Genomic DNA, 27,545 nt, shown 5'->3' on the forward strand with positions numbered 1-27,545 from the left:
ACACTGTTTATCTAGTATTGTTGCTTTGCTTATTTTATTCTATTAGGATATTGTATATTTGAAAAAGTGATTTTTTACTCAGTTTAATTTTTTGCATTTTATTTATTTGAAATTAGAACTGTATCCAGATCATCAAAGAAGGAATCCTTGCCATCTGATGCAGTAAAATCTGTTATTAAGAAAGAAGTTATTGATATTAAAGCCGAAAAATCACTGTCAAAAGATTCCTCAGCATGTCAGCTTGACCTTCATATCAAGCATGAAGAAAATAGTAACCTAAACAAAAAGCAAGAGACTTCAAGTACTGAACAAGGAAAGAAAAAAAAGAAACAAAAAGAGTAGGTGTTACAGGATCTGGTTACTTGATAAATTTGTCAGAGGAATCTTAAAAAAAAAAAAAGCCCTGAAATTGCCATATTCAGATCTTTTTTTTTTTTTTTTTTTTTTTAAATTATAGATTCATTTCACAATTCAGTACTTAATATACTGTATTATTCTTAGACATAACTGAATTTGTGATGAAATGGCATTCAAGCAATCAAATAGACAGTTTTGTTGATGTGATGGACAGATGAGAAGAGAGTTTTTTTCCCCCCCAGGTGTTAATTGACTTGTGGGGAGGGGGTTAACATTGCTTACAATAAACAAACATAATTGGGTTTGAATACTGTTAAAAAACATGAACAAAAGAAATAATTCAAAATATGAGAGTTGAAAAACATATCTGTCAGTTAATGCACATAAGTTTAGGTTGAACCAATTATCAGATAACTGATGATTGGATCAGCATACTTGAACTTGTGATATAAGAATATTTATGAAATATTTTATGAAACTTACTTTCTCAAAACTTACCTCCTGGTTAACCACATGGTTAATGTCTTATTATTGGAAAAAAATTTAAAATATATGAAACAGCTGAAAGACCTTGTAAACTCCTAATTCCGTGGAAAAGTGCACTTCTTCCTTATGCTTTGTCATATTTAAAACTAAAAACATGAGGATATGAAGGAATCAAGAGTCCTAATATCAGTTGGTTCAAATGATGATGAAATTTTGAAATTTGATTATTAGAAATTTTGTTAGATTAAGTCTGAGACCTAAGGCCATGTTAAAAGACTGCATTTTTCCACAGATAACGATAGAAGGATCACAACAGCAGTGTTCCTTCTACGTGTTTCGTAATATTCACTTCACTTTCTGCTCATCTCCATACAGGCTCTTTCTTAGTGCAGAAACTAAAAGGACAAGGTTGTCAGAAATCTGCACTCATATTACAAAATATATATAATCAGAAATTGGTGGGGGGGGAGGAGTTTGTTTTTATGCTTTCATAAGTAGATTGTACCCACTCACTTGTAGTCAATATACTACACTGCTTAACAGAACAATGTTTTTCAAGAATATTTTATTGTGAACAGTGCCTTTGGCGACATTGTTAATAACAAAATAGGAGTCCCGTTTTAGCATACAAACAGATTCTAGATGTTATTTCATCTGGAGACGACAAGGAATGCAGTACCATCCCTCCAACATCAGAGAAAGAAAGACTTATGGTGGAGGCAGTGTTCTCATGTTGGGTAAAGTAATGATCAATGGCTGCACCCCTCGTCATGATTTTGATAGGGATACAGTAACTGTGCAGAGGTACCGAGAACAGATCCTTGGACACTATGTGGAACTTTTTAGGGGTGCAGTTGTACAAAAAGATAATCGCCTCCTTATCTCTGCTAACAAAATTCCTGTATATCATTGACAAGATCCCATGAGCTGCTCTGGCAGCCTGTCTTCACTTCTAAGAAAACTTCATATCTGACTGCACAATTCCCCCCAGGTTTTTTCATTCTCCACTACCCTGAGTTTACCTGGGTTTACTCCTACCCATATGCAGTACTTTCCTTTTGTCAATGATAAACTTCAGTTGTCAGCCCATCTTTTTCTAGATCCTGCTGCAGCAGGTGTATGTAAGTCATTACTATCGTTAACAACCCTGCCAACCTTCGTATTGCCTGCAAACTTGGACATTAAACCTGATATACCTTCATCAGTATCATTGATAAATATAGGAAACAACAATGGACCCAACACCAAATGGACCCAACACCAAACCTTGGGACTCCACTAATAAAATTAGTCGACGATGAGCAGTGTCCATCGATTACCACTCCCTGTCTTCTTGCACTCAACCATCTCTTTATCCATAGCAGCAATTTGCCTCCAATGCCACACTCCTCCAATTTGTTCAGCAGTCTTCCATGTGCAACAGTATCAAAAGCCTTTCTAAGATCCAAATATATGATATCAAAGTTATTCCCTGCATCCAGTTCCTTTGTGACAACATCGTAGTATCCAATCAAATTGGCCAGACAAGACTTTCCCTTAACAAACCCATGTTGTGTTTGAACTATAACTACAGTCTTTATTAAATGATCCTGCAGTGCTTCTTTAACCAGTGATTCCATTAATTTCCCCAGAGCAGAAGTTAAACTGACAGGTCTGTAATTACTTGTTTCACCCTTTGATCCCCCCTTTGCAAATTGGGAATACATTTGCACATCTCCAGTCCATAGGGACTTTCTGTGAATCCAAGGATGCTCTCAGAAATAAGGCTAACGGTTTGCTTATGTCCTTTTCCATCTTCTTTAATCCACTCCAGGTACCTTTCTTATAATTAACTTCAACAATTTCTCCTCCACTTTGCTCTCAGTTATTAAAAAATCATTTAGCTCCCTGTTAGAGTTTGATAAACTTCTGGCCTTCATTTCCTACAGAATTCCTCATATGTGAATGTAGGTTCAAAATACTCATTCAATTTTTCAACTACCTGAGCAGGATTATCAACAGTTGTACCATCAATATTGATGGTTCAACTGTTGATGATCCTGCTCAGGTGGCTAACAAACTAAATGAGTATTTTGCATCTACATTCACACATGAGGAGTTATTCAGGAAGGAGAATGCCAGAGGTGAAGTAAACTCTGACTAGATGATTTTGTAATAACTGAGAGGAAAGTGGAGGAGAAATTGTTGAGAATAAACATAAAAAAGGCACCTGGGGTGGATGGGATCTATCCAGTTATATTAAAGGAGGCAGTAAAGGAAGTAAGCAAACCCTTAGCGATAATTATGAGAGTTTCTTTGGACTCAGGGGAGGTACCCATAGACTGGAGCTGTACAAATGTTACTCCAATTCACAAAGGAGGATCAAAGGCTGACACAAGTAATTATAGATCTACGAGTTTAACTTCCTTTCCAGGAAAATTAATGGAGGCAGTGGTTAAAGAAGCACTGCAGGATCATCTAGACAAGACTTCAGTTATAGCTCGGACACAGCATGGTTTTGTTAAGGGGAAGTCTTGCCTGACCAATTTGATTGGATACTATGATGCAGTCACAAAAGAACTGGATGCAGGGAATAACTTTGATATTATACATTCAGAGCTTAGAAAGGCTTTTGATACTGTTGCGCATTAGTAGAGGCATTTGATGCAAGAAAGAAAGCTTATGCAGCATCAGCCAAAAAAAAAAACCACTTCCACTTCACCCCTCTCTTCGTTCAAAATACCTGTCCAGCTGAGCCTTAAACTTATTTAGGCTATCAACTTCCACGACAAGGGATGGAAGTCTGGATCACCAACCAACCACCCGCTGGCTAAAGGCAAATTTCCGCACATCTATCCTACATCTGTCTCTCCTCAACTTGAATTTATGCCCTCTCAGGTGATTATTCTGAGCGAGAGGAAGAATCCCATCAGCATTGAGCATGCTCAAACCATTCAAGGCTTTATACACCTCTATCAGATCACCTCGCTGGTGCCTAGTCTCCAGACACTGTAATTTGCAAAACTTAAGCCTTTCTTCGAAAGAGCACCCCTTTGTTCCATTCACTAATCTTGTTGCCCTTCTCTGTACTCGTTCCAGCAGCTCTACATCCTTCTTGAAATGAGGCCTCCAGACCTGTATACAGTACTCTAGGTGTGGCCTGACCATTGCCTTATACAAGGGAATAATCACCTCCTTATCCCTGCTAGAAAAATTCCTATATATCATTGACAATACACCATGAGCTACTCTTGCAGCCTGTCTGCACTGCTCAGAGAACTTCATATCTGCCTGCACAACTACCCCCAGGTCCCTTTCATTCTCTACCACTGTCAGTGTAGTACCACAGAGTTGATACGTTGCTCTGGGGTTGCTGTTTCCCATGTGTAGTACTTTACATTTATCAATGTTAAACTTCATTTGCCACCTCTCGGCCCATCTGCTCAACCTTTCCAGATCCTGTTGCAGCAGCATAGTGTCAATAGTGTCACTGACAACCCTGCCTACCTTTGTATCGTCTGCAAACTTCGACATTAAGCTTGATATACCATCATCAATATCATTTATAAATACAGAAAACAATAATGGACCCAACACTGAGCCCTGAGGCACCTGGGGTGGATGGGATAACATTAGTCCACGACGAGCAGTGTCCATTGATTACCACTCTCTGTCTTCTCCCCCTCAGCCACCCCTTTATCCACAGCAGCAATTTGCCTCCAATGTCACACTGCTCCAATTTGTGCAGCAGTCTTCCATGTGCAACAGTATCAAAAGCCTTTCTAAGATCCAAGTATATAATATCAAAGTTATTCCCTGCATCCAGTTCCTTTGTGACTGCATCATAGTATCCAATCAAATTGGTCAGGCAAGACTTCCACTTAACAAAACCATGCTGTGTCCGAGTTATAACTGAAGTCTTGTCTTCAGTTATAACTGAAGTCTAATTTTCCTGGAACAGAAGTTAAACTCACAGGTCTATAATTACTTGTGTCAGCCTTTGATCCTCCTTTGTGAGGCGCCTCCGTAGCCAGGTGGGCAGGAGCAGCAGTGCGTAGCACACGCTTCTTGATTAGACCGGGGTTCGAGCCAGTGACCACCAAATACGGAAAGGTCTGGGAATGACCGCCGCATATCCCCGGAGCAATATGGCCTTAGTTGCTAATGCTCCTAAAAAAAACCAAATAACAACCTCCTTTGTGAATTGGGGTCACATTTGCACATATCCAGTCTGTGGGTATATATAATCACCTCCTTATCCCTGCTAGAAAAATTCCTATATATCATTGACAATACACCATGAGCTACTCTTGCAGCCTGAGTCCTACTCTTGCAGCCTGAGTCCAAGGAAGCTCTCATAATTATGGCTAAGGGTTTGCTTACTTCCTTTGCTGCCTCCTTTAATATAACTGGATAGATCCCAACCACCCCGGGTGCCTTTCTTGTGTTTATCTTCAACAATTTCTCCTCCACTTTACTCTCAGTTATTACAAGATTCTCTAGCTTACTGCTAGAGTTGAATACACCTCTGGCTTTCCCCTCGCTAAATAACTCCTCATGTGTGAATGTGGATGCAAAATATTCATTTAGTTTGTTAGCTACCTGAGCAGGATCATCAACAGTTGACCCATCGATATGGAAGGCTGCTGCACAAATTGGAGCAGTGTGGCATTGGAGGCAAATTGCTGCTATGGATAAAGGGATGGTGAGGGGGAGAAGACAGATAGTGGTAATCAATGGACACTGCTCATCGTGGACTAATGTTATTAGTGGAGTCCCTCAGAGTTCAGTGTTGGATCCATTGTTGTTTTCTGTATTTATAAATGATATTGATAATGGTATATCAAGCTTAATGTCCAAGTTTGCAGTGATACAAGGGTTGGCAGGTTGTTAAGGACACTACTGCCAGTATGCTGCTGCAACAGGATCTGGAAAATTTGAGCAGATGGGCTGAGAGGTGGCAAATGAAGTTTAACATTGAGAAATGTAAAGTACTACATATGGGAAACAGTAACCCCAGAGTAACGTATCAACTCTGTGGTACTACACTGACAGTGGTAGAGAGAATGAAAAGGACCTGGGGGGTAATTGTGCAGGCAGATATGAAGTTTTCTGAGCAGTGCAGACGAGCTGCAAGAGTAGCTCATGGTGTTTTGTCAGTGATATACAGGATTTTTTTTAGCAGCGATAAGGAGGTGATTATCCCCTTATATAAGGCAATGGTCAGGCCACACCTTGAGTACTGTATACAGGTCTGGAGACCTCATTTTAAAAAGGATGTAGAGCTGTTGGAACGAGTACAGAGAAGGGCAACAAGATTAGTGAATGGAACAAAGGGTTGCTCTTACGAAGAAAAGCTTAAATTTTGAAAATTTAGTGTCTGGAGACTAGGCACCTGCAGGTGATCTCATAGAGGTGTATAAAGCGTTGAATGGTTTGAGCATGCTCAATTCTGATGGGATTCTTCCTCTTGCTCAGAATAATCACCTGAGAGGGCATAAATTCAAGTTGAGGAAAGACAGATGTAGGATAGATGTGTGGAAATTTGCCTTTAGCCAGTGGGTAGTTGGTTGGTGGAACAGACTTCCATCGCTTGTGGAAGTTGATAGCCTAAATAAATTTAAGGCTCAGCTGGACAGGTATTTCGAACGATCGCAGGGGTGATATTGGGAGTGGTTTTTTTTTTTTTTTTTTTTTTTTTTTTTGGCTGATGCTGCATAAGCTTGCTTTCTTGCATCATATGCCTCTACTAATGCTAAATCAATATCAAGTAGATCAATCTGATCCATCTCCTTCCTTCTAGAGTTTACATAAGTATAGAAGTCTTGCTGTTTTTCCTTGCTTGCTTTGACAAAGATTTCTCGTAATATACCTTCACTTTCCTAGCCTCTTTTATTATTTGATTACAGATCTACCAAAAGCTTCTGTGTCATCTGATAATTTATGTCACCGTATGCATTTTTGTTCTCTGCTAAGAGCCTCATTAGTTCATCTGACATCCGTTTAGGCCTAAACCTTGTACAGTATTTCTTAGTTGGAATGAAAAGCCTAGTAGCCTCCAAGATTAAGTCCCTGAAGGCTTCCCATTTAGAATTCACCATTAGTAATATCATCAGTTGGTTCCCTCTGTATAGAATTTAAAAACTTCCCTACCGTTTACCCTTTATGGTAGTGACATCTTTAAGTAAATCCAACATCAGAACTCTGATCACTGTCACTCAGTGGTTCCTTTATCTGCAAATTCTTAATCCATGAATAATCACTGCTGGTAATCAGATCAAGAGTATTACTCCCTCTGGTTGCCTCTTGAACATGTTGTTGTAGAAAACAATCATCCAATAAATCTGCAAAAATCTTGCTAGTGTGTGAATGGTCAACCAATAAGTTCCAGTCAATATCTGGAAGGTTAAAATCTCCCCATTATAAGACATTCTGATTTACTGGCCCTCTTTTTCTCTATACAGTCAGTCCTCGTATAGCACGTGTTTACACTACATGAATTCGATCATACACGATTTATAAATAGGGGAACGATATCTTATATAACATGAACCGAATCCGCTTATGCATGATTCGCCTTTGTGTTTACAAGAAATGGCAGTCGAACGCAGAATCGCCTCAACCGAACGCAACACGATAGGAATGAAGAGAAGATTCTGAAAATGTATTTATGTTTCTTATATCAGTGAAGGGGAAACACATTTCACCATAATAACGTAAAAACCAACACAATTCCAGCTGTCGGTATAATCGCGAATCCAATTAGATCGAGTTTACTACCAGTTTATAACAGATTCCACTAGCAGGAACGCAACTGGAAATTGTTTTTATTGTTTTATGGTAGTAACCCCTAGTAAAATGTGCTTTAGTAAAATATGAGGTGTTAATAGTGTATCTCTGCCTTTACGGTGTTGTTTATTCAGTTGCTACACGTGTGCAGCTTTGTTTATGTGTATCAAGCGTGCCTCCTCGTTTTGTAATTGTGCTTTATTCCCTAAAAATGAGTAAAATACTTAAAAGGTGTGAAAAGGAAGCGTCCTGGTTGAAGACACTGCAGATTCAGAGAGAAAAAGAAAAGCAATATCGGTAAACGGAGGCGGACTGGGTCATAAATTCTTACCCGGGAAAATTTATAATGGCCTCATACTAGGGTTTATGGCGAAAATCACACCGGCCTCTGGCCCACTGGGGTTTCCCTGGTAAGGCTTATGGCCAGTCCACCTCTGTCGATAGAGAAAAAAGATGAAATTGTGAAACGCTTTGAGCGAAATGAAAGACCATGTGATATTGCACGTGCTACAGACCTAAGTGAGGCAACCCTGAAAATTACAAAGACTGCAGAGAAAATAAAAACATTTTCATAGCCGGAACAACTCAAAGTGTAATTAAAATCCATTAGATTAAGACACAAAGAATTGGAAGGGATGGAACGGCTGTCATCTGTTGGGATAGAAAATCAAACAAAAAACAAGTTTTCTTATGATAGAAGCAAAAGCATTAGCGACATTTTATTACGTAATAGTCGTAATAAAATACATAAGTATTTTATTTGTAAAAAATGGTTACGTATTTTTTTATTATTTATTATATTATAATAAAATATAATATAATAATAAAAAATATTATAAAAAATTATAGTATTATTTTTTATTACATATTTTAATCGTTATAAAATACGTAAGTATTTTATTACAATTATTTATTACCAATATTTGGTAACCAATGTGTGTTGAATCTTGGGTGGTTGGCACCTAACCCTATTTTTCCCATAGGGCCTGTTGTTTATATTGCACGATTTTGCATTGCACGAGGGTTTCTAGGAACACAACTATCGTGCTATACGAGGACTGACTGTACTGTTGTTCATTGTACTCAGCAGAGTCCTTAGGCCTATAACACATTCCTACTCAATTTTGCTTTCCCAGTGCTAGCATATAGGTTAGTGCAAAAGCATCATTTTAATGTAGCCATCTACCAAAGCAGTTAAATTAATTAATTAAATTGGCAACGGTTTGTTTATATCTCATATTGCAAATGCCTTCACAACGAGATGCCATGGTATTGTACTACCTCAAATAAGTAACACTTCACCAGTGGAAAAGACTACTGTTACTTCTCAGTGGATACCACCATCGATACCGTTTCAAAGCTTGTTGGCTTCTCCTTGGTGGGTGCGCAGGTACCCTGGTGTTGCAATAGTGACAACCCAGTTATGAAGTATAACTTCATAGTATGAGAGATGCCTGATGGTGTGCAGTGATATAGACTATAAAATATTTAAGGGCAAAGATCTCTCATTCTACCTCATGCTATGAGGTAGAATGACTAACATGTAGGTTAGTGCAAAAGCATCATTTTAATGTAGCCATCTACCAAAGTAGTTAAATTAATTAATACGATAACCAAAACGATGCCAATTTAATTAATTTAACTACTTTGGTAGATGGCTACGTTAAAATGATGCTTTTGCACTAACCTATATGTTAGCATGTGAGGCCTTTTCCCTTAAATATTATTTCCCAGTGCTTTGTCACTCCAAACTGACTCAACACTGTACTGTCCACCCATGTCAACTGGATGCACTTCCTTAAATTTTGTGTTTCTTAACTAACAGCATGACCCCTCCTCCCTTTCTATTATTTTTGTTCCCCAAATTCTAATTCTGCATTCCTTATATCTGTGTGGCACCAAATCTCTGATATCCCAACAATATCCACCTTTGCTTGACCAGCAATTCAAATTCATCAAATTATTTACTATACTCCTAGCATTGGTGTACCTGCAAGTATACATGCACCTGTTCTTAATCTTAGTTTCCCTAACACATCCCATGTATTTACTTGTTCCGATGACTCCCAGCAGTTCCTGAAATCTCCAGTACCTTGTTTTTCAGGTTGATGCTCATTCTAATAGAAGCAGTGTAAGAATCACTTTCACTTCTGCCTGCAGCTGCTGTTAATCTGTTAGTCAGCAAATCCCCAAAGCTAGCAGTTTTCTGATCCACCTAACACTGCCTCAGTGGCATCACCAAATATTCTTGCCCCCTTTCTACTTAAGTGTATCCCATCTCTGTAGATACAATCTCTCTTGTTATCAAGCCCTGACCATGCTGTGAAATATTCTATGAGCCTTGCACAATCTCTCCAGGGCCCGAATTGATTGACAAGGCTCTAATCATATTCTTCCTCTTATCAGGTCTGAGCAGAATTGCAGACTTTCAAATGTAATCCTAACTTGCAACTTATTTTCATCTGTGACCTGTACTTGTTAAGTAAGTCTGCAGAAAGTGCCAAAGTGTCCATCAATATAACCTTTTGTGTCCTAAAAAGATGTTATCGGCTGTACAATGTCATAAACGTTTGCCCCTGACGGACATACCTTGATCCTATTCCACCTATCCTTTTTTGCACAATATATTTCCTGTTTCTCTGATGGAGTCACCAACAATAACTAGATCCTGTGGGACCAGCACATTCTGCCTTGAGGATTGCTGCTGTGTTGCCTGATGTACTAAGTTAGCTGTGGGATTGAGTTGGGCAGCTGAGGGCATGATGTGCCCCCATTTTAATTCCTTTGAAGGCATTTAACCTACTCTTCAAACTCCCATAGATGCCCATCAGAATACTGAGGTGTGGCTTATTTCTTTACACTCTCTGCACCTACACATGCAAGGCCATCCTCCTTGTCTTGATCATGTCCTGTTCTAGCAAACATTTCACAAGTTGCATTTTTTGGGGGGGGGGCTGTGATGCATTGGAGAATTGCCCCTTTCATTTCCCCCGCGAGCCACAGCACTTTCTTGCCCTTGCTCTGCTGCTCTAGTCTGGAGCATGATTTCCATTTATTACAATTTGATTAACAATGAAAATTAATAAGATTAATAAATTTAATTGATAATTTGATAATACTACACTGAGGTGTGAGTGTTAAATTTGTTGTATCGACTTTTGTAATGTGACCTTTTTAGTAATTCTTATACAACCCTATAAATGTCCCTTATACCTGCTTGAAATTTTTCACTGTCTTCTCATCCACAAAAGCCTTGCTTTTGTGGATTTATTGGATGATTGTTTTCTACAACAGCATTTTAGAGAGGCAACCAGAGGGAGTAACACTCTTGATCTGACTATCAGCTGGGATTATTCATGCATTAAGAATTTTCAAATAAAGGAACCACTAGGTGGCAGTGATCACAGTGCACAGATGTAGGATTTACTTAAAGATGTAACTGCCATCAGGGGTAAAGGAAAGAGTTTTTGTTTTCGTAAAGGTGACTAGAGTGGTCTATAATACATATATAAGCCTATAGTAGATATAAGCTAGTCTGTAATCAAGTCACAAAGGAGGTTAGCCAAGTGAAGGCAGATAATGAGAAATCTTTGGCAAAGGATGTAAAGAAAAACAGCAAAAATGTCTTTACTTATATAAACTCTAAAAGGAAAGGGATGAATCAGATTAGTCCACTTGATATCAGTGGTTTGACTGTAGGTGATCATTTTCAGATAGCTGCCAAACTAAATGAGTATTTTGCGCATCTACATTCACATGAAGAGTTATTCAAAGAGGAGAAGGCTAGATGTTTATCAAACTCTAACAGGGAGTTAAATGATTGTGTAATAATTGAGAGCAACGCGTAGGAGAAATTGTTGAAGATAAACATAAGAAAAGCACCTGGGGTTGATTGGATCTATTTAGGTATATTAAAGTAGGCTGCAAAGGAAGTAAGCAAACCCTTAGCCATAATTATGAGATCATCCTTGGGCTCAGGAGAAGCCCCCACAGACTGGAGATGTACAAATGTATCTCCAGTTCACAAAGGGGGATTAAAGGGTGACATGAGTAATTACAGACTTGTTAGTTTGACTTCTGTTCAGGAAAAATAATGAATCACTGGTTAAAGAAGCACTGCAGGATCATCTAGACAAGGCTGCAGTAATAATTGAGAGAAAGCATGTGTTTGTTAAGGGGAAGTGTTGTCAGCCCAGTATGATTGGATACTATGACGTGGGCACAAAGGATGCAAAAATTAAATAATTTTGATATCATATACTTGGATTTCAGGAAAGCTTTTGATACTGTTGCACATGGAAAACTACTGTACAAATTGGAACAGTATGGCATTAAGGGCAAATTGCTACAATGGATAAAAGGATGGTTGAATGGAAGAAGAGAGAGAGTAGTAATCAATGGACACTGCTCTTCGTGGACTAATGTTATTAGTGGTGTCGCCCAGGGTTCGGTGTTGGGTCTATTGTTTTGTATATTTATCAGTGATATTGATGAAGATATATCAAGCTTAATGTCAAAGTTTGCAGATAATACAAAGATTGGCAGGTTTGTTAATAAGAGTAATGACAGTGTGCTGCTGCAACAGGATCTGGACAGATGGGCTGAGAAGTGGCATGAAGTTTAACATTGACAAATGCAAAGTACTGCATATGGGTAGTAGTAATCCCAGAGAAATGTACCAACTGGGTGCTGTTATGCTCAGGGTAGTGGGGAATGAAAGAGACCTGATGGTAATTGTGCAGCCAGATATGAAGTTTTCTGAGTAGGGCAGACAGGCTGCCAAACTAGGCCATGGGGTCTTGTCAATGATATACAGGAATTTTGCTAATAGGTATAAGGAGGTGAATATCCCTTGTATAAGGCAATGGTCAGGCCAAACGTGAGTACTGCATACAGGTCTGGAAGACTCATTTTAGAAAGGATGTACAGTTGCTAGAACGAGTACAGCGAAGGGCAGCAAGACTGGTGAGGGGAACGAAGGGGTGCTCTTACGAAGAAAGGCTTAAGTTCTGCAAATTGCAGCATCTGGAGACTAGGCACCTGCAAGGTGATCTGATTGAGGTTAAGGCCTTGAATGGATTGAGCAGGCTCAATGCTGTGGGATTCTATCTCTTGCTCTGATTACAAACTTGAGGGGGTGTAAACTGAAATTGAGGAAAGACAGTTGTCAAATAGATGTGTGGAAATTTTCCTTTAGCCATCAGGTGGTTGATTGCTGGAACAAACTTCTCTCTGTCATTGTGGAAGTTGATAGCTTAAATAAATTCAAGGAAGAGAAGTGGAATGGGAAGTTTTTTTTTGGCATCACAAACTCTGTTACAACATTTCCATGTTGTAACAGAGTTTGTGATGAATTTTTGCACTTATATAACTGATAAATTGAGGAAAAATTCTCCCATAACATTTAAATTTTCTTAAAGAAATGTTACAAAGAAAAGTTGCAAAATTTCACATTTAAAATGTGGCGTAACACAAAGTAGTAAACATTTTTTGGGCCATATACTGTAATAAAGTAAAACTATGAGGAAGCTGGAATCATAAGTAAACTCCACAGACAATAAACCCACCATCTTTACAGGCTGTAAATCAGTTAAATTAAACAAAAACTTAATTTTTTTTAAAGGGAACAAAAATGTTACTTTTTTTCTTAATCTTTGAATAGTTGAAACTAGTGAACTTTACTTCAGAGCTTGGTGTTGGACATGCCTTGTAGTATTTTGGTTGTATTCATTATTTATATTCTTTTTTTTTTTTTTTTTTTTTTTTTCAAAATATTTGTTTTCTTGATGTGCCTTCATGACTTTCTTGGAGTGAATTATGAAGTATGAATCAATCACAAGTAATTACTACCTCACAAATGTGCTGAAGGTTTAAATAAACTAATATGATAATGAAAAAAAGGAAAGATAATTAACAAAGAATTGCTTCAAAGGTACAGGTTTAACTTAATCCATTGTTTCCTTCTTATGAAAAAAAAAAATTATGGTGTTGTTTTGTATTTTTAAATGCATTATGTATATCATTTTCTTAATCTTATAATATGTGATCCTTTAGGCATCCCTGCAACATTTGTGGGAAGCTCCTCTCATCTCGTACTAAACTAGAAAGTCATTATTTTACTCACAGAGGTGAAAAATCTTTTAAATGTAGCATATGTGACAGAAGATATTCTGCAAAAACTAATTTAGATGCTCATATGGTAAGTCAGTTTCAGTATTTCATAAAAATGTTTGGTAAAACTTGGGTAATAAATAACCAGTATGTACTTAGCATACAAAATGGTGAGTAGCAGTTGGCTAGTTTGTTTATTTATTTATTTTTTTTTTATTCAGTTTAAATTCTTGAGTGTTCCTGGCTCAAGCTGTTGTGTGCTGAATTAAACAAATTCAGAGTACTTTTTTCAGTTTTTGCATTCTCTATTTTTATTCCTTGTTCTTTTCTTTATAACAGTTTATAGTCACTTTCTATTTGTTTAGTAAGAACTAAGGTATAACATTATTTCTAATTAAAAACTGAAAATTTATTGAGAAAACAAAGTTTCATTCTTATTAAACAAGGTAATTTGTTGTTTCTGCTGGAGCCCCTTTTGGAAGGTGCTAAAGATATACACCCTTTTGAATGGCTGGAACAAAACCTTCTCTGACAAGGATGTTGATCTAAGGGCTCAAGGTGGCAGATCTGGTCGCCCTGAAGACATCATTGCTGAGTGGTTAGAAGTTAGGGGGGTCCTGGATAACAGATTTCACTGAAAAAGAGATTGCCCAAAATATTATTACTTTTACTGTTAAAGAAGAAGTAAAGTGGAAGCTGTCAAAAGTCAGGAAAATTCTTGGATACTGTCATAAACTTCAATAGTTTCTTTTGGTTCAGAAATGCAGTTATTTACCACTTCCACAAGTGGTAACAGGATTCAGGATTCCGGCAGAATCATGAAACAATTTATAGCTTCTTAAAGCTTGTGCTCTTTACAGGATTTATATCTATCTAGCGAGAATTTTCCTCACAATCATACTCTTATCTGCCTGCTAAGCACATACAACATCAGTAGGATGCCATTCAAACCTCCAGATACAGTGCCCAAGAGCTCTTCAGATCCTGAATAAGCTTCAGTCAGAGTAACCAACATGTACAACATAGCAGTTCAGCTCATTTTTGAATACAACTGGTAAGTGCTGAAAAATACATTATTACATTTTGAAATTCATGATCAGCACTTTTTCATGACACTCTAGTGATATGCATTTCTTTAGAGTTTAATGGACAATTGGACTTAACAGACAGGCCTTTGATGTCTAGTCAGAAACAATTTCTTCTGTAGCTCTGATACTCTTGAATCAAAAATTAACAGATTTTGAATCTACCATTAGTCAGTTTGTTGTTATGCATACAAAAAAAAACCCCTTAATTTCCACTCTAACATAAGCTTAAAGAGAAAAACATGGAATAGAACAGTCACAAGGGTTGCATCACCCATTAAAGTTTATTTCATTAGTATCTTTCTGTACACTTGAAATTGTCACCTGAAGGCTTTGTTTCAATACCTTGTGTATAAAAGCATTAACCTGCTAGCATGTGCTGTCAGTTTCTGTTCCCAGGGTATATAAGCAGTTAATTCCATGTGTGATATGGCATATAAGCGGCTAACTCCAAGGAAGAAAAGTGTAATTATTTCTTTTGATAGGGAGGACTTTGGGTTGGTATATTTTCAGAAAGGCTGGCTATGACACTGGACAACAAATTTTAAGCTCTTGATTTTTTGCTCCTGAAATATAGTACATCTCATGGATTTTGATGAGCTGAATCCAAATATGAAATTGGATATTGCTAAGCACCCACAGATTTATTGAGGGCTGTAGGTAATGCTTATTGAATTGTTTATTATTATTATTATTTATTTTTATTTATTTTTTTTCAGTTGCTTTTTCTTTTGTAATGACCAGAGTCTTCTCTGATCAATATCTGACAATAGTCTGCCACATACTGTGCATCTACCTTCTTTGGTATTATTTTTCCAATGATGATGAAGGAAATTTTCATTTCCTTGATGAAAATGCCACTTTGGAAATGTTTACCATGTTCATCACCAATACGTTGCAAGCTTTTCTGAGAAAATGTCTAAACGAGGATGTAGGAAGCATATATTTAGTCATATTGCAATTGAGATTTAGCATTAGCAAAGGCACATGATGCAAGAAAGCAAGCTTATATAGCATCAGCCAAAAAAAAAAAACCTTATTTCATCCATCCACTCGCTCCAAATGTTTGTCAAGTTCTGCCTTGAATCTATTTATGCTATCAACTTCTACAATGACAGATGGAAGTTTGTTCCAGCAATCAACCATCCACTGGCTAAAGGCTAACTTCCGCACATCTATCCTACAACCGTCTTTCCTCAATTTGAATGTTGCTTTAGATGTGGCTTTTAGGTTCCTTAAAACTTCACAGATGTGGGGTGTCGATTTCCTGTGGCTTGTATGATCAGACTAACAAAAGACAATGTGTTTTAAAATAACTCAAATGGCAACATGTTAAGAATTCATGATAAGCTTTAGTTACATGAAAACAGAATACACTCTGCTCCTATAACATCAGGATTTTTTTTTTACCACTGTTCTTAAAGTATCATTTTTAAAAGTGCCTTTTTAAAGCCTTTAATTTCATTAGCAATCCTTTTTGCATTTAGTAATATAATGGCAAATGATGCAAGAAAGCAAACTAAAAAAAAAAAAGCAGCTACCGCTTCCCATATTACCTCCTCCCAATCTCTTCTAACAGTTTATCTGTTAGCTTCAACCTCTGTTTTCTTTTAAAAGCAACATACATTAATATTAGTATAGTCATGTAGTGTAAGAAATCCACATTCTTTTGCTGCACTGGCCAAAAAAAAAAGAGCGGGCAGATAAGAAAAAAAAATTATGCACTTCCCTTCTCATGTAGGTAACTATCCAGTTGTTGACCTTTGAATTTCTTCAAACCGTCAGCCTCAACTACCTGCTGAGGCAACTTGTTCCAGCAATCAGCAACTCACTGGCTGAAAAAAAATTTGCTACAATCTAATCTAAACCTCTTCCCTTGTAATTTGAATTCATGTGCCTGAGTTCTGGAATTTTATATAACAGTGAAAATTCCACCTTCATTAATTTTTTACTAACCGATCTCAGAGCCTTATAAACCTCAATCAGGTTCCCTCTAATGTGTCTGGTTGCCAATCTGCATACCCCATGTAATTAAAGTCTTTCTCATATTGTCGCCCATTTGCCAATCTCACCATGTGAGTTGCCTGTTTTTGGACCCTTTCAAGAAATCAGTATCTTTTTTTTATTTGAGGCCTCCATACTTGCATACAGTATTCCAAATGTAATCTTACAATTGCTTTATATAATGGGCACGATTTTGGTCGATAAATTATCAGACTTCAATTCAAGCAGAATGAATTAAAAGCTTTATAAATAAAACAACTTTGAACTTTAAAAATTCTACTTACACTTGCATAAACCAATTTTTTACGTAATATCTCACTATCAGTATATTCCATGTACCAAAAACAGATTTGCTTAAAATAAGATGCATTTAGCTTCTTGCATAACTTTATAATCTCTTTTTTTAAAAGCTTCTCCATGACAAGCAGTTCTTACAACCAAGCAACAGCCAATTTGATAAACATAACAAAAAAATGTTACTAAAATATTAAAAACATGTTAAAAATGTTACCTAAGTAAGAGGCAACAAATAACACGGAAATATACTTAAAAGTGAAACAGCATTAAACACATCAAGAAACTGTTGGATTATTCATGTACTAGGTAGTGAAATGCCTAGGATTTACAAGGTAAATACAGTAAGTGCCTGTTATAGTGATCACTGGTTATTAGAATCGGCCACTTTAGAGAATCAAATTTCAAAGAACCGATTTAAATCATTAAAATGCACCACACTTTCATCGTTTATTAGAATCACATCTTTGGTTAGAAGAATCAATTCTGAATGCCTCTGTAATATTTTTCTAAAGCACATATCTGAAGGTCACATTTCTAGAGACTACAACCATAAAACAAAAACAAAAACAATTTGCAATTTTTGGCTTATTGGGCCTTTTTGTTTGTACAATCTGTTGTAAACAGGTAGTTACTACAGCTTTAACAGAAGAAGAAATTGCCCAGTCTGTTACTGATAATTTCACCAGTGAGGACAAAAATAAAGATGAACCCGAACAAATTCCCATTACAAAATGGCAAACTCGTAAAGCTCTAGCCATCCTGAGGAGAGCATTGGAAGAAACTGGTGCAAGTGATCGTGAATATACTGTTAAACAATATTGAAAAATCTATAAATAGACTTAAGCAGTCTAAAAGAAGTGACTGTTTACAATTATAATCATATTACAAAGTGTTGTTTAATTAATATGTATATTAAGCTTTGTACGTAAGTAGTAGTAGTGGCGGCATGTGATGCAAGAAAGCATGTGTATGAGCTTATGCAGCATCAGCCAAAAAAAAAATCACACCATTCCCTCAAATGCCTGTCCAGTTCCTCCTTAAATTTATTCAACTTATCAACTTCCACAACGACAGATGGAAGTTTGTTCCAGCAATTAACCACCCGCTGGCTAAAGGCAAATTTCTGCACATCTATTCTACATCTGTCTTTTCTTAATTTGAATTTATGCCCCCTTAGGTTTGTAATCTGAACAAGTGGAAGGATCCCATTAAAATTCAGCGTGCTCAACCCATTCAAGGCCTTATATACCTCAATCAGATCACTGCGCAGGTGCCTAGTCTCCAGCCACCGCAATTTTCAGAACTTAAGCCTCTCTTGGTAAGAGGATCCCTTCATTCCCCTCACCAATCTTGTTACCCTTCTCTGTACACACTCAAGTAAATCTACATCCTTCCTAAAATGAGGCCTCCAGACCTGTACGCAGTACTCACGGCATGGCCTGACCATTGCCTTATACAGAGGGATAATCACTTCCTTTTCCCTGCTAGAAAAATTCCTATATATCATTGACAAAACCCCATGACCTGCCCTGGCAGCCTGTCTGCATTGCTCAGAAAACTTCATATCTGCCTGCACAATTACTCCCAGGTCTTTTTCATTTTCTACCACCTTAAGTGTAGTACCACACAGTTGGTATGTTTCTCTGGAGTTACTTCTACCCATATGCAGTACTTTGCATTTGTCAAGGTTAAACTTCAGTTGCCACTTCTTAGCCCATCTGCCAAAATTATCTAGATCCTGTTGCAGTAGCACACTGCCATTACTGTCATTAACAACCCTGCCAACCTTTGTATCATCTGCAAACTTCGACATTTAAGCCTGATATACCTTCATCAATATCATTGATAAATATACAAAACAACAGTGGACCCAACACCGAACCTTGTGGGATTCCACTAATAACATTAGTCCAAGAAGAGCAGCACCCATTGATTATCACCCTCTGTCTTCTCCCACTTAACCATCCTTTTATCCATTGTAGCAACTTACCCTTAATACCATTCTGCTCCAATTTGTACAATAGTCTTTCATGTGCAACAGTGTCAAAAGCTTTCCTGAAATCCAAATAGATGATATCAAAATTATTTTTTGCATCCAGTTCCTTTGTAACCACATCATAATATCCTATCAAATTTGTCAGACAAGACTTTCCCTTAACAAACCCATGCTGTGTCTGAATTATTGCAGCAGTCTTGTCTAGATGATCCTGCCATGCATCTTTAACCAGTGACTCCATTATTTTACCCGGAACAGAAGTTAAACTAACTGGTCTGTAATTACTTGTGTCACCCTTCGATCCCCCTTTGTGAATTGGGGATACATTTGCCCATCTCCAGTCCGTGGGAACCTCCCCTGAGTCCAATGATGCTCTCATAATTATGGCCAAGGATTTGCTTAGTTGCTTTGCCACCTCCTTTAATATAACTGGATTGATCCCATCCACCCCAGGTGCTTTTCTTATGTTTAACTTCAACAGTTTCTCCTCCACTTTGCTCTCAGTTATTACAAAATCATTAAGTATCCTGCTACAATTTGATAACCTTCTGCCATTTCCAAACCTTAATAACTCCTCGTGTGTGAATGTAGATGCAAAATACTCATTCAGTTTGTTTGCTATCTGGGCAGGATCATCAACAGTCAATCCTTCGATATCAAGTGGACCAATCAGATTCATCCCCTTCCTTTTAGAGTTTATATAAGTAAAGAAATGCTTGCTGTTTTTCTTAGAATCTTTTGCCAAGGATTTCTCGTAATCTGCCTTCACCTGCCTAATCTCCTTTGTGACCTGATTACAGACTAGCTTATATCTGCCATAGGCTTCTGAGTCGCTTGATAATTTATATACATCTCATGCATTTTTCTTCTGTGTTATGAGTCTCATTAGTTCATTTGATAACCATTTAGGCCTAAACCTTGAACAGTATTTCTTAATAGGTATGAAACTTTTAGTAGCTTCCACGATTAATTCCTTGAACGCTTCCCACTTAGAATTTACTGTTGGTAACATCGTCAGTTGATCCCACTGTACAGAATTTAAAAACTTTCTGAGACCACTGTACTCACCTTTACGGAAGCAAAAACCCTTTCCTTTACTCTTGATGGTAATTATATCTTTAAGTAAATCCCACATCAGTACACTGTGATCACTGCCACCTAGTGGTTCCTTTATCTGCAAATTCTTAATACACGAATGATCACTGCTGATAACCAGATCAAGAGTATTACCCTCTCTGGTTGCCTCTCGAACATGCTGCTGCAGAAAACAATCATCCAATAAATCCACAAAAGTCTGACTAGTGTGTGAGTGCCCAACCCACAAGTTCCAGTCAATATCTGGGAAGTTAAAATCCCCCATTATAAGACATTCCGATTTACTAGCCCACTCTATTTCTCTGTACAATTGTTCATTGTACTCATTCGAGTCATTAGGCTCATAACACACTCCTACTCTATTTTTGCTTTCGCAGTGCTTATGTCACACCAAACTGACTCAACAGTGCACTGTTCATCTATATCAACTGGGTTCACTTCTTTTGATTTTATGTTTTTCTTAATTAACAGCATAACACCTCCTCCCTTTCTATCCTGTCTATCCTTTCTGTACACATTGTACTCCCCAAATTCCAGTTCTGCATTCCTTATATCTGTGTGACACCACGTCTCTGCTATCCCAACAATATCCGCCTTTGATGTCTTGACAAACACTTCAAATTCATCAAATTTATTTACTATACTTCTGGCATTGGTATACATGGAAGCATACATGCTCCTATTCCTAGTTACCCTAACACATCCCATATACACACCTGTTTCAGGATGACTGCCATCCGTCCCTGAAGCCCCCAACACCCCTCGCTCCAGGTCGCTACTGATTCTAATAGAAGTTGTGCAAGAATCACCGTCACCTCTGCCTACGGCTACTGTTAAACTTTTTGTCCTTGTATCCCCCCAAGCTAGGAGTTTTCCGACCCACCTAACGCTGCCTCGACAGCATCAGCAGATATTCTTGCACCCTTTATATTTAAGTGTATCCCATCCCTGTAGAAGCAGTCTCTCCTGTTAACAAGTACAGTCCAGGCTGAAAAAATTCTACCCCTTGAGCCTTGCACAATCTTTCCAGGGCCGAATTGATTGACAAGGCTCTCATCATATTCTCCCTCCTACCGTGTCTGGGCAGAATTGCAGACACTTTCAAATTCAACCCTAATTCTCGGCTTTTGTTCAACAGTGACCTGTACTTGTAAGTAATTCTGTCGGTCTCCTACTCTTAATATCATTAGTGCCAACGTGTACAACTATATCACCTTTTGTGCCCTTAAAAGATGATATCCGCTCTACAACATCATCAACCTTTGCCCCTGGCAGACATACCCTAGTCCTGTTCCACCTATCCTTTTTACAAAGCATGTTACCCGTTTCCCTGACAATAGTCACCAACAACTACTAGTTCCTGTGGGGGCCAGTGCATTCTGCCTTGGGGGTTGCTGCTGTGTTGTGTGATGACCAAGTGCAAGCTCTGGCGTTGATGTGGGCAGCTGAAAGCTTGATGGGCCCCTCAATTTAGATCTTTCGAGGGCATCCACCCTGTCCTTCAAACTCTCATATAGGCCCATAACAACGCTGAGTTGTCACCTGATTTCCTTACACTCCTTACATCGCGCACACACAAAGACATCCTCCATGGCAATATCGTGTTCCGTTCCAGAGAGTTCGGCAGACATTTCACAAGTTGCACCTTTTTTTTTTTTAGGCTGTGATGCGTTGGAGAATCGCCCCCCTCAGTTCTCCCCCGAGTCACAGCACTCCTGCCACTTTGTGCCCGTTGCTTTGCTGCTCTAGTTTGGGGCATGCTATTTTAAATTAATATGATTAAAAAATTAAATTAATTAAATGTCAATACTACGCTATCTAATAGAAACAGTGAAGCGTATTAATCTATATAATTATGCGTTGTAGCTACCTGGCTATCTCAATGAAAAATTTGAATTCCCTACCACTATATACAAAAACAATGGCTGCAAGATTCGAACAAAATAACGGTTTTATGTAAATTAAGTAGTAATCCCCAAAAACTCTTTATCTAAATTAAAATAAAAATAACCAGCGTAACTATAAGACTACGTATTAAGTACAATATAAAATAACAATTATGTAAATAAAAAGGCAAACACTTATCGCGTTTTAAGTATAAATAAAAAATAAATTTATTATTTATTTTTTTGCTAACCTGTGGATAATACTCTTCTGATTTTCACGCATCATTTAATTGGTAATAAGGTGTTAATTTTCACTTTATATCTTTATTTTTATAGCCTGTAGATAATATTCATCGATTTTCTATTATTAGAATCGCCATTTATTAGAATCAAAATTCAATTTGTAAACATGATCACTATAATCGGCACTTACTGTACCTTTACAAATTTTTTATAAACTAATTCATCAGTTAAACCATATTCCTTACATCATCTAGTTACAACAATGCAGTGACATGCAGTTAAAATAGTGTCAAATATACAGCATATAAGGAGTAAAGATCATGTATAAATACTGCATCTTTGGGAGAGTTTAAAGACAAAATTATTTTCCAGTTCTCTGTGCACAAAGTTCCTTGAAGAAAGCTCAGTTCGTAAGGAAAGATTTTAGAATGTTGTCTGCCACTTCTACAGAAGAACAAAAACAAGTCATTGTTGGTGAAATTGCACAGTTAGAAAAAGAGTTAGTGATGACTCTGAAAAATAGGCCATTTTCGATTGCCACTGATTGCATCAAAGTGAGTCCAAGCTATATCCCACTGTGGTGACCTTTCATAATAATAATAATAAAAAAAAAAATAAATAAATAAAAAAAAAACGTTAAATCAAAACAAGCTTGCTCTTGGTACCAGCATTGGAAGGTGGCTCTACAGGTTATAACATTGGGCATCTTCTTCTGAACAATCCGAAAGCATGTGGAACTCCCATAAAAACTGTTTCACACTTAGTGTTGATAATGCATCTGGAAAGTATAAAAACTGATGTAGCAAGGGTGTTAAAAGAAAAAATTGAGCTTGGTAGTATTAGGCTGCCCTTGTCATCTTATTAATTTGTTTGCTGGAAATGGGCTGCATGCCTTCCTCTGAAAGTAAATATTTGGAGAAAATTTACTGCTATCTCGAAAGAAATGCTAAAACAAAAGGAAGATTTAAACAATTTAAACTGATGTATTCCAACTGAAGTAAAAAATATTTTAATATTTTGAAGTGTGTGAGCACATTGGCTGTCTTTGGTTAAATATGTAACTAGAGTGGTAGAAAATGGCAACTGTTAACAAGAAAGTTAGAACTGATGAGAAAAGCCATATAAGCCCTTGTCAGAGTTAAACTGAAAAGTGCAACGAGTGATCACTAGTGAGTACTGCTGGCTCATATCTAAATGCAGTTCATGAATCAAAAGAATTCAAATTAATGAACTCTCCAAGAAAATAACTGCTGAATCTCAAACTTATGGAGAAAGCAGTGCTAAAGAGGCCAAACAAACCTAATAATTCTAGGCATGTTATCCTTGCTCATGCAGAAAGTCTGTTCATATTGCTCTCTTGTGGTTGTAATAAAGCAATTTATTTGTTTGTTTTAAATGTTGTGCCACATGAAAATCTGAACATATGGCTCTTCAGTCTAATGCCCCTCACAAATGTGTACTAAGGTTATTACCCTTACATACCATTACTAGGATAGATGTGCAGAAGTTTGCCTTTAGCCAGCGAGTAGTTGGTTGGTGGAACAGACTTCCATCCTTTGTTGTGGAAGTTGATAGCCTAAATAAATTTAAGGCTGAGCTGGACAGGTATTTGGAACGAACGGAAGGGTGAAATGGGGGCGGTTTTTTTTTTTTTTTTTTTTGTTTTGGCTGATGCTGCATAAGCTTGCTTTCTTGCATCATATGTCTATGCTAATATGTGGAAGAATGTTATGTGCAAATTCATTATACCAAAAGTTTTTAAATCTTCCACTTCCATTTTGGAAGTTGATTACCATACAGATTGATTATCAGACTAAACCCAAATGATGATGATTCTGAATTAGTTATAGATATGTTTAACTAATTCGGATTCTATTGCTGCATGTAGTATTGGGATGCAGACTGATATGACTATTCCAAGAATCATTCACTCTCATTGCAAAGCCCACCCCAAACTTTCCTGTACTGGCTTTCTGAATGGAAATCAGTTGAATCTTTTTATTTATTTTCATTTTTTTCACAAATCCATAGCATTAATAGTGTTTTCCATTTCAACACTTAATTTCCTCCCTTTGGTTAAACTCTGATAGAAGCAACTATCACTTTCAGTATTTAAATGCATATTTGTGTTTAACAGTTATTGAAAATATGGATTGCCCGAGGCCACATTTGCTTGCAAGTGCACTTTTATGCTGTTTTCAGGTTTTGAAATAATTTCTTGCTTTATTTGTACAGAAATTGATTTCCTGCTTTTTTTTGTTTTCTTTTCTTTAGTGGCCATGATTATTAATTAAGTAAAATCACAACAAATTTACGAAAATCGGAGATGTTTGCATTGAAAACTTAGAATAAAGAGATGGACTGTGGTTCATCTCTTTATTCTAAGTTTATAAATTCAACTGCAGAACTTTGTCATTAGCCAAAAATTATGACTATTTGGCTTATAAGCACTTTTCTTGGCCAAATATTATTGTACCAACATTGTGATATTATCATTAGCAGAAGCATATGGTGCAAGAAAGCAAGCTTATACAGACCTGCAGCAAAAAAAAAAAAAAAAAAAAAAATCCAGTTTCACCCATCCATTTGTTCCAAAGTTTTGTCCACTTCTTCCTTGAATTTATTTAAGCAAGGCCGCTTAGCCTAGTGGTCAGGCGTGCGGGGGCATAAGTACACATTCCTTGAGTGACCGGGGTTCAAGCCCATGACTGCTGAATACCGTGCTGTTTCTTGTATTCTGTCTATCTTGTGAACTCCTGATCATTTGGTTGTCCCGGAGTATAAACAGAAAATTTATTTATTTATTTAAGCTATCGACTTCCACAATAAGAGATGGGAGTTTGTTCCAGCAATCAACTACCCACTGGCTAAAGGCAAATTTCTGCACATCTGTTCTATAACTGTCTTTCTCAATTTGAGTTTATGCCCCCTCAGGTTGTACTCTGAGCAATAGGAAGAATCCCATCAGCATTGAGCTGGCTCAAACAATTCAAAGCCTTATACACCTCAATCAGATCACCTTGCAGGTGCCTAGTCTCCAGATACTGCAATTTGCAGAACTTAAGCCTTTCTTCTTAAGAGCACCCCTTTGTTTCCCCTCATCAGTCTTGCCCTTCTCTGTACTTGTTCTAGCAACTCTTCATCCTTCCTTCCTAAAATGAAGCCTCCAGACCTGTACGCAGTGCCCAAGGTATGGCCTGACCATTGCCTTATACAAGGGGATAATCACCTTATCCCTGCTAGCAAAATTCCTGTATATCATTGACAAGACTCCATGACCTGCTCTGGCAGCCTGTGTGCCTGCTCAGAAATCTTCTTATCTGACTTCACAATTACTCCCAGGTCTTCCATTCTCCACTACCCGAGTGTAGTACCACACAGTTGGTACATTTCTCTGGGATTCCTGTTACCCCTCTGCAGTACTTTGCATTTGTCAAAGTTAAACCATCTGATCAACTTTTCTAGATCCTGTTGCAGTAGCATACTGTCATTAACAACCTTTGTATTATCTGCAAACTTCGACATTAAGCCTGATATACCTTCATCAATAGTTTCAGCAGTTATCGTTACTATTTAGAAAGCCTTGTGAAAAGAATATTTAAATGAAAAAATAATAAATCAAAAAATGTATAACTAGAATACCGGCCTGCAGCAATTTGTAAAGTTTTGTCTAGTCGGCAGTTGAACAAAGGTTGCCTGTCCCTGCTTTGTAGACAAAACGTTATCCTTAACGGTATTTTTTTTTTAAATTCTCAGGGCCCAATTATTTCCTTATGATGTGACTGTTGTTATATTCAGGTGTCCTGCATTGGATTGAAGAATATCTAATGACTTTACTTTACACAATAACAAATTAACTTACAAATTTAACTTATGCTAAGTGAGAATGTTTTCCTCTTCTTTTGTTAAGCCTGATTACCAAACAAAAATTCAAAATATTTTGTTCTGTTTTATTTATGTACTGTGCTGTGCTGTACTTTGAAAAAGCAAATGTTTCAAAATGCAAATTTGGCTGGGCTCTTATGATCAGACCACATTCAATCAGTACAGATAAGCCTTCTAGATATAAAATTATCTATTTTGTTTTAAAATCAAACTGATCCATGAAGTGCAGGGCACTAATATGTATATTGGAATCAAGGATATCCAAATTTTGGGTTAAGCAGGGTTCTATTAAAAAAAAAGGTAATGGTAAAGGCAGCCATTATCAACCCACTGCAGGATGGAAGCCTCCTCAACAATTCATGCCGAGGGAAATGGACCATAATCTGCCACGCTGGTCCAGTGCATGTTGGCAGATCGACCATATTTAGGGGGAGGGGAGGAGTCAGGGGTTCGGAGCAATATGGCCTTAGTTGCTAATGCTCCTAAAAACCAAATAATAAACAAACAAACAGTTAGGGGTTTGAACCCCAGTCTACTCAAAGAGTGTGTGCTACTGCACTCCTACTCCTGACCACTTGGCTACTGAGGCCTAACAGGTTCTGTCTAAGTTGGTTGCAAATCATGACCTAATCTGTTTATCCAGATGCAGGCCTGTAATCTTCCATTGTGATTACCCATCTGGATTGTGCATAGATTTTAAAAAGAACATGATGATTTTATGCAAAAATGGTTACTGCATAAAACTTGATAGCAGCTTGCTTATTAGTTTCTATTATCTTACTAAAATAACTCTATTAAGAAAGTTTTGTTTTTTTTTTATAAACATTTATTTTTGAGTTTTACATGTGCAGCAAAATGTGTATGTGTGTGTTCTCACACATGCACATTTACATATGCACACAGGTATGCACATTACGCACTAAGTGTTTCAGAAGTCTTGCATGTTAAGGATGCTTCTTAATTATTAAAAAAAAGGTATATTACCATGTAGATATGAAATTTGGATTCATTTGACTTTACATATTTATGGTTAGCTTATTGGGAGACAGTCTAATACTGTAAGGTTACAGAGGTGTTCCAACACATTAGTTGAAATCAAATCAGTATTAATATTCTTCATCTGTGTTTGATTTCTATTTCTGTCATGAAGAGCATTTCTGCTCTCGCTGAAGACCAAGTGCTAAGTAGTTGGCACTCAAAGGCTTGGGCTGATGTTGAACTTAGAGACAAATACTGTTATCCACAGTTCTGCTTAAGTTGCTAGTATCCTTTTAAATTATATAGCATCACTAGAATGATGAATCCACTATACATTTAAAAATTGAGACGCTA

The 27,545-nt window shown here is 37.3% G+C and overlaps 1 protein-coding gene across 1 annotated transcript in view; it reads left to right on the top strand.

Moving 5' to 3' along the window:
• The window catches only part of LOC150090164 (uncharacterized), a 69,918-nt gene that overhangs the window by 37,347 nt on the left and 5,026 nt on the right, over nt 1-27,545 (top strand). The window contains exons 3-4 of the mRNA XM_090390183.1: nt 117-338; nt 13,666-13,810. Coding sequence (XP_090246309.1) covers nt 117-338; nt 13,666-13,810 — 367 coding nt within the window. The remainder of the gene's footprint in view (nt 1-116; nt 339-13,665; nt 13,811-27,545) is intronic.

This window comes from Mastigoproctus giganteus, chromosome 2 (assembly GCF_048544385.1).
Source record: "Mastigoproctus giganteus isolate SK-2022 chromosome 2, ASM4854438v1, whole genome shotgun sequence".
In the NCBI taxonomy this organism is placed as follows: Eukaryota; Metazoa; Arthropoda; class Arachnida; order Uropygi; family Thelyphonidae; genus Mastigoproctus; species Mastigoproctus giganteus.